Source organism: Echinops telfairi, unplaced genomic scaffold, assembly GCF_000313985.2.
Source record: "Echinops telfairi isolate 266 unplaced genomic scaffold, ASM31398v2 ScPeMD7_1;HRSCAF=3_0, whole genome shotgun sequence".
NCBI lineage: Eukaryota > Metazoa > Chordata > Mammalia > Afrosoricida > Tenrecidae > Echinops > Echinops telfairi.
The window spans coordinates 54,395,503-54,404,382 of NW_022103896.1; the positions used below are offsets into that span (position 1 = coordinate 54,395,503).

An 8,880-nucleotide genomic window follows, 5' to 3' on the forward strand; every position below is an offset into this window, starting at 1 on the left:
AAGACAGAAAAACCAAGCAACAATATACAACAAAACAACAACAACAACAAACCAATGCCCCCCCAAAAAAACAAAACACAACACAAGAAAGAAAAGCTTGTAGTTAGTTCAAGGATTGTTTGCTGGCCTTTAGGAGTGTTTTCCAGTCCAGTCTGTTGGGGCACCTCACCCTGGTCCCAAAGTCCACCTCCAGTATTCCCTGGGGACCTTGCCGCTCCATTCCCTTGCTGTTCTGCTGCACCAACCCCAGTGCTTTGCCTCGGTGTGGTGGGATCAGATCTGGCGCAATTCCCACACTGTGTCTCTGGTGCTGTGCCCCGCAGGGCCATGGGTCAGTGAGGGGAGTCAAGTCTCATAGTGGGGCTGGCCATGTGGTCCTCTCTGTGGACTGGCTGCGCAGATCAGTCTTGTCTATAGGTATCTCTGAGTGAAACTTCAGCCTTTCAGCTAGTAGTAAAACCCTTAACTGTTGACATCTAGGGACAGTGCAGGTATTGCAGCAGCAATCACAAAGTTAAAGGGAAGCCAACCAGGGTCCTAGAAAAGTAAGAAGTCTAGCAGTCAGAAATGAGCTGTAAGGACAGACCACTCCAGTTATTTCCAAAGCAACATACAACTTGAATTAAATAGTTATAAACTTTTCATGTGCCCTAAGGTCATCCTAGGAGCCCTGATGGTGCTGTTGGATTAAGTGGTGGTCTACTGACCTCAAGGATGGCAGTTTAAATCCATCAGTTGCTCTGCAGGAGAAAGATGATGATGTCTGCGCCTGTAAATATTTACAAAGCCTGAATACACTATTTGGGTTGTTATGAATTGGAATCAAATCAAAATTTGGTCATTCAGAACAAATTTGGTCATTCAGACCAAATTCCTGACAGAATGAAACAGACAAAAACAGAATAAAAAAAGTATCTCAAATGTCAAACTGTTGCTCACGTGCTCCGTTCTGACTCACCAAACTCTACATACAATAGAAGACATTCTCAGTCTTGTGCCATTCTCACAATTCTTATGTCTAGCCCATTATTGCAGCCACTGTGTCAGTACATCTTCTGGATAGTCTTCCTATTTTTTGTTGACCCTCAACTTTATCAGAGTCATGGTGGATTGTAGCATTGGGGTACAATTTGAAAGGACAGCAATTCGAAACCATCAGCTGCTTTCTACTCCTGTTAAGTTAGTCTTGGAAACTCACAAGGACAGTTCGACCCTGTCCTATAGGGTTGCTACGAGGTAGCATTGACTCAATGGCAGCACGTTTGGTTTTGCTTATCCTCTATCAAGCCTGATGTCCTCCAGGGACTGGTCCCTCCTGATAACATGTGCAAAGTAGCTTCACCATCCTAGCTTCTAAGGAGCATTCTGGATGCACTTTTTCCAATATAGGTGAGTTCATTCTTTTGGCACTTTGTAGCATATATTCTTTGCCAACACTAATTCAAGAGCATCAACTCTTTGGTCTTCCTTATCCATTCTCCAGCTTTCACATGCATAGGATACGATTAAAAATAGCATGATTTGGGTGAGGTGCAGCTTACTCTTTAAAATTACATTATTTGCTTTTTAATAGAGAAAAAAAATTTACAGTAAATGTGCTCAATGCAGTACATCTTTTCTGACGGCTATTCCCCTGGACCATGATTGTTGATCCAAATACAATGAAATCCTTGAAACTTCACTTTTTCTTTCTTGTCCAACTTTGAGGATTTGTTTTACGTTAAAGTGTAATCCATATTAGAGGCCATAGTCTAGCAATCTCTAATTGTGACTTAAATATTTTCTAATGATTTTGCTTGCTGCCATTGACTGAGCTCTTGGCTGTTAACTGAAAGGTTGGAGGTTTGAGCCCACTTAGAGGCATGGGCTGTCGGGTAAGCATTGGACTGGTAACCATAAGGTTGGTGGTTCAAAACTAACAGCAACTCCTCCGGAGAAAGACGAAGCTTTCTGCTTCTTAAAGACGTACAGCCTTGGAAACTCAAAGCGGCAGTTCTACTCTGTCCTATTTGGAATCACCTTGATGGCAATGAATTTGGCTTGGGGGGGGGGAGGGGAGGGACGATGACACCTCAGAAAACTTGATCTACTTCCAAAATTCAGCCACAGAAAACCCTATGGAGCACAGTTCTATTCTAACATACCACACATGCGGTCTCTATGGAGTTGGTATCTGTAATTGGTATTTTGAATTATTTAGTGCCATATCTTATGCTACTAACACATGCTCTTAATGTAAGGTGACCAGATTTTAACATTGGTAAAGTGGGACACCATTGATAAAACTCATATCCTGGCGAAATAGTCACATGGCAGCCGAAAACAGTATACCCTAGCTTGTTGTGCATTCTTTCCAAAAATCGGGACTTTTTAAAAACGCACAGGACGCGGGGAAAATTGTTAAAAATCGGGACTGTCCCGCCAAAAGCGGGACGTCTGGTCATCTTATCTTAATGAGAAACACTTATTTTCTGATAGCTTTATTTTCCTGGAAATTAATACCATGCAGATATTGTGTAAACACTTTGAAACTAGACCTTAATGGGTTTGAATAGGAATCCCATGAATCACTGAAGCTTCGGAGTCTCAAGTTTAATTTAACACGTGTAAAATGAGAAAAATGACTACCTTATTTTTAGGATCAGCAATAACATACATAACATGCATACATCGATGGCATGCAATAAATAGAAACGGTTACTATTAAACGAGATATGTTTTAAAAACAAAAAACTTCCTGGGGTCCCATGGCAGATTTTAGATCCCGGCAAGACGCTCTGATGGTCAGTAGCACGGTTTACATGAATAAAGGCATTCCACAAAAGCCAGGAGAAGCTTGTTCATGGAACTTTTGTAGCTGAAGTTGGCTACAGACGTAATTGTCGACAAAAAGGAGACTGAAAGGAGACCCATCAGCTAAGCAGAACCAAGTCCTTACTCCTATGTCTGCACAGTTTGGGCTGCATGACTGAACGGAACCGTGAATATGTTTATTAGTAAAAGTTGGAACAGAGATAGAGTTGGTAAAGATAAACCAATGAAGACCAGAGAGTCTTGCTTCAAGGTTGCCAGAGCTACTAGTCTTGACATTTCTTGTGAAGGTAAGAGGAACAGGGAACAGGCGACACAAAACTCTGCATTAGCTACCATCACAGGGCAGGAAACAGGAAAGGCAAGCACAAGGGAAGGGCAGAGTGGCCACGGAGCAAAGTAAGACGCTTTGAGCTGCTCATGTCACGAGAGAGAACGGGGTCACTCGGGAAGCCAGGCCGCCGAGGCCGCCCACGGTCCCAGGGCCACATCGCGGGGCCAGCTCCACGGCGCAGCCTGGGGACGCGCGGACGCTCGGGCTGCGAAGCGCCCTTTACCTCCGCAGGCCTTTGTCTAGGAGGCACAGGTCCCCGCAGCTGCTGTCGCCGTCCTCATTTTCGACTTCCACCGCCACCGCCGCCTCCATGGCACCGGCAACGGGGAGCCGGATCTTAACCGGCGCCCAGGGCTGGGGCCAAGAGCCCGGACTCGGTTCCCGAGTGAGCGGAAGTCCGGCCGGAAGAGGTGGGGCGAGGACCCGCCCCCTAACCGACAGCCGGGTGCTTTCCCGCCTGGACGGTGCCGTAAAGCAGTAATCCAGCGCGTCTGCCCCGAGGGCTTTCCGTACTTTCACGGCACTGGGAGGGCCGGCGCTCAAGGCTCGCCGTAAAATGAAGGCTTACGTTTGGTGATGGAGTTGACGGGGGCTAGTTTTTAAAAAAACAGGGGTTACGTGCTTCTACCTACTGCAGGAATTTTGTGTTATAACGCTTGACTGCTTCAGTCATTTTCGAAACAGTTGGTTTTTATTCCCTGTAATCCTGCACATAACTTGAAGATTGCTCCTCTGTCGTGTTATTGAGTTTCCTGTTGATGTGTTAAAATATTTGTGGACACTTTTGATAGACACTTTCATCATATATGAGGAGAAAGCGTAATCTAATTCTGAAAGCGTGCAACCCAATGGAAGAACCGGAGAGTTGTCGTACAGCAAGAATAGAACAGCGACATTTAAGCCTGTTGTAGAGTGTTGTTTGTATTGGGGAAGTTTCCAGAAAGCAAGCGATGGCTGAGCAGTCTTCCAGGACTGGGGGAGTTTTAGGAATGAAGGACATTCCAAATAGAGAAACAACAGCTGACTTGTATCAAAGGTTGCTAAGAATCGGAATTCACACAGTGGCAATGAGTTTATTCCAGTAGAATCCCTGGATAATTGAAATGGTTAATGCCACTTTGCTGCCAACCTAAAGGTTGGAGGTTCAAGTCTCTGAGGCTTCTCAAGTCTTGGCCTATTCCTGAAAACTATCAGCCTTTGAAAATCTATACAGTAAGAAAAAAGAAAAGAAAATCTATACAGTACAATTATACTTTGACACATGTGGAACACCCCTTATCCCCCAAGAGCGAGATCGGTTTTTTGTGTTTCTAAAACAACGTATCAGAATTCTGATTAAATTGTTCTCTCAGTGCATGGGGATATTTAAAGATAGAGACTCTAAAGATGTATTTAAACTCTGACTCTGATATTTTTCACTATAATGAATGAACAAAATCTTTGATGTTTCTATACCAAGAACAAACTAAGGGTCTAACTTCAAGTCTAATGGTAAGAGTATTCAAAGTTAACTGCCATTAATAGCCAAGGTCAGCAGTTTGAAATCACCCGCTGCTCAATGGGAGAAAGATGAGTCTTTCTACTCCTGTAGAGTTACAGTCTGGGAAGCCCACAGGGGTAGTCCTACCATGTGCCATAGGATTGCTCTGAGTCAGAATTGACTCAATAGCAGTGAGTTTTTTACTTACTATAGTCTAAAACTTGTGGATACATTTCTCTCTTTTCTCTTTTTAATATTTGTTTTATTGGCACTTTATCTACATGACATACAACTCAATCATATAAAGAAAAATTGTGCAATTATCACCACAATCAATTCCAGAACAAATTTAGAAGTCAATTCTTCATTGTATTCATTGTTATTCATGTAATCCCCCCCACTTAAAACAATAAATCACGATTGGGGGCTCTTACAACCCTCTTTTTCTATAACCAATCACTTTTCAATATTTTTTCCAGTTTTTTTTTTTAAGAAAAGGTTATAGAGGAAAAATTTAGAAAATCTTTTTGACCCAAACTGGATATTCTCATTAAATCTAGTTCTTACATTAAACTGGCTCATTGCTGGTCTGTCTACTTGAGACTAAATCTGTAAATACAAATTTCTAACAAACCTCTCTCTTTTTTAAAAACAAGCTTCTCTTATTGGGCTAACTTCATTGCTTGAAGTCAAAATTGTTTTCTCTACAATCAAGCAGGAAATGAAAGGAATACACCTAAGGAAGAGGATTTTAATATGGATATGTTGGTGTAAAGTGGCCTTAAAACATTCCTTTAGTGATAAGGATACTGAAACAAAGTCTCAAGAAGAAACCTTGGACTGCTGATATTTACTTGAGTCAGCAATTTCTGAAAGAAAAAGCTTTGATGTAAATTCTTTTAAAAATTTTTTTTGGGGGGGCTCACACAGCTCTTATCACAATCCATCCATCCATCCATTGTGTCAAGCACATTTGTACATTTGTTATCATCATTTTCAAAACTTGTTTTCTACTTGAACCCTTGGTATCAGCTCCTCATCACCCCTCCTTCCTGCCCTCCTCCCTCACAAACCTTTGGTAATTTATAAATTATTATTTTTTATGTCTTACACTGACTGATGTCTCCCTTCACCTACTCTTCTGTTGTCTGTCCCCAGGGAGGGGGTTATATGTAGATCATTGTGATCTGTTCCCCTTTTGTCCCCCACCTTCTCCTTCCCCTCCTGGTATCACTACTCTCATTATTGGTCCTGAGGGGTTTTTCTGTCCTGGATTCTCTGTGTTTCCAGCTCCTATCTGTACCTGTGTACATGCTCTGGGCTAGCTGGATTTGTAAGGCAGAATTGGGGTCATGATACTGGGGGGGAAAGCATTAAAGAACTAGAGGAATGTTGTATGTTTTGTTGGTGCTATACTGCACCCTGACTGGCTCATCTCTTCCTTGTGACCCTTCTGTAAGGGGATGTCCAATTGTCTACAGGTGGGCTTTGGGTCTCCACTCTGCACTCCTCCTCATTCACATTGATATGATTTTTTGTTCTGGGTCTTGGATGCCTGATACCTGACTCCATCGACACCTCATGAACACACAGGCTGGTGTGTTTCTTCTATGTGGGCTTTGTTGCTTCTTGATGTTAATTAAAAATATCATTTTTTAATCAAATACTTTTATTGGGGGCTGTTACATCTCTTATCACAATCCACGCAATCATCCGTTGTGTCAAGCACATTTGTATACATGCTGCCATCATCATTTTCAAAGCATCTTCTTTCTACTTGAGCCCTTGATATCAGCTCCTCATTTTTGTCCCTCTTTCCCCCACCTGCCCTCCCTTATGAACCCTTGATAAGTTATAGATTATTGTTTTCTTTTTTCTTTTTTTATCATTTTATTAGGGGCTCATACAACTCATGACAATCCATACACACATCAATTGTGTAAAGCGCATTTGTACATTGATTGCCCTCATCATTCTCAAAACATTTCCTCTCCACTTAAGCCCCCGGCATTAGGTGCTCATTTTTCCCCTCCCTCCCCACCAAAATCATTTTATTGGGGGCTCACGCAACTCTTATTCGATGTTAATGCTTAATGCCAACTCCAGCCCCAAAGAATGCTTTACATTAACTTAGGCATTTTTCTAACATTTTCTGGGGAATAAAAGACATTATAAGTATTTTTTGTCATTTTGAATGGAAATTTTGCAGCCCACCTATACGCACTGAAGTATGTGTATCACTAGAAGTCTTTCCCTAATTTTTAAATACTCTCTTGACTTTCTACTTTCATGAACAGTTATAGTCTCAGAAATTCTCAGGAGCAGTTCTGCTCTGTCCTATAGGTTACTATGAGTTGGCATAGACTCAATGGCAGTGAGTTTGTTTTCTGTGTGACCTGAAAGAGTGCTGGTGATGCAGTGGATTACAGAGGTTATTTAGGCTGCTTACTTCAAGGTCAGCAGTTCAAACCCACCAGCTTACTACTGAGGAGGAAACAATAAAACTCTGCCATCAATTAATTCTGACTCACAGTGACCCTATGGGGACAGCGTTGAACTGCCCAGTGTGGGTTTCTGAGATGATAACTCTTTATGGGAGGAGAAAGCTTCATCTTTCCCCCATGGAGCTGTTGGTGCTTTCAAACTGCTGACATTGTGGTTAGCAGCCCAACCCATCACCCACTACACCCCCAGGGCTCCTAGCTACAGAAGAAAGGTGAGGCTTTCTGCTCCCATGAAGATTTACTGCCTTGGAAACCCTTTAGCATAGGTTCCCAAACTTATTTGTCCTGCCGCCCCCTTTTCAGTAAAAAAAAAAAAAAGCTCCCCATGACAAATAGTACCTTTGTACCATAGCCCATAATTCAAGATCAAGTGTAAGTATCTGCTTTTGCAGGCCCTGGATGCTTTCAGTACCCTCCTAGGGAGTGGTATCACCCACTTTGGGAAACACTTATATAGGGTCTCTATGAGTCGGTATTGAATAGGTGATATTGGGTTGGTAAACCCAATCACTACTAACCAATCAATAATTTTTATTGTAATACCTTTGTTCTTTGTCCTATATCATAGGTTTCCAAATTTATTTGGCTTACTGCCCCCCTTTCAGAAATAAAACAAAACCAAAACAAACCCTCAATGCTTCCCTGACAATTAAAAACTTTTATTTTTAAACTACAGTACAAAATCCAGGATAACGTGTAGATAAATCCTCCTTTTTTAACACGCCCACCTAGGTCATTCCATTCCCCCAAGAGGGCAGAATCACCCACTTTGGGAAACACTGCCCTATATCTACCCCCATTTGGCACCCACTTTCTGAAACTGCCATGTTCTCACTAAACAAATTGGTTATTTCTCACCTGGATGTCTCTCCAATGCCAAATACACTCCTTGAATCTTCATTTAAAGTGTGAGTGTTTTTCACCCCCTATGACAAGGTAGAGGTTCAATCTACTTACTGTTTTCTTCATTCTGGACTGCCTTTTGTCTTTTTTTGACTAATCAAAAATGCTCACAGTCGTGATGTACAAGTACCAAGCCAGGACTCCAAAACACCTTCCATACCATTGCTTCCTGTCTTAGGGCACTGTCTCACTGATGTTTGAACAAGCCTCTAGCTACCCTGCTAAAGGTTAAGATAGTGCATGGAGCAGAAACAAATAATCCCAGGTAACAGATACATAAATGAGCCCAACCGAGACCAGAAGTGTCCAGCTGAGCACAGCCCAAATGGCACATCACAGAATGAAGAATGAAGTAAACGGTATTGCATTAGTAAATTCTGGGAGAAGTATGTCATCTACTTGTAAATGATTGATAGCACCATCAATGTTATTATTGAATATTGATTACAAAAGAATATTTCCAGTAAACGAACGGCCATCTAGCTCAGAAGCAACAAAGCCCACATGGAAGAAGCATACCAGCTTGTGCGATCTTGAGGTGTCAAAGGGATCAGGTATCACTTCAGGCATCATCAGAACAAAAAATCATACCATAGTGAATGAGGCGGGGCAGTGTGGAGTGGAGACCCAAAGCCCATTTGTAGGCCACTGGACATCCCCTTATAGAAGGTTCTTGGGGAGGAGATGAGCCAGTCAGCGTGAGACGTAGCAACGATGAAACATACAATTTTCTTCTAGTTCCTAAATGCTTCCTCCTCCCCCACTATCATGATCCCAATTCTACCTTACAAATCTGGCTAGACCAGAGAATGTACACTGGTACAGATAGGAACTGGAAATACAGGAAA

The 8,880-nt window shown here is 42.2% G+C and overlaps 1 protein-coding gene across 2 annotated transcripts in view; it reads right to left on the reverse strand.

Annotated features, from left to right (window-relative positions):
• Positions 1–3,487, reverse strand: part of LRRCC1 (leucine rich repeat and coiled-coil centrosomal protein 1) — a 41,613-nt gene extending 38,126 nt beyond the window's left edge. For both annotated transcript variants that reach the window (XM_045286414.1, XM_004697488.2), the window contains exon 1: positions 3,369–3,487. In XM_045286414.1, coding sequence (XP_045142349.1) covers positions 3,369–3,457 — 89 coding nt within the window. In that variant the 5' untranslated portion in view covers positions 3,458–3,487. The remainder of the gene's footprint in view (positions 1–3,368) is intronic.
• Positions 3,488–8,880: the final 5,393 nt, after the last annotated feature.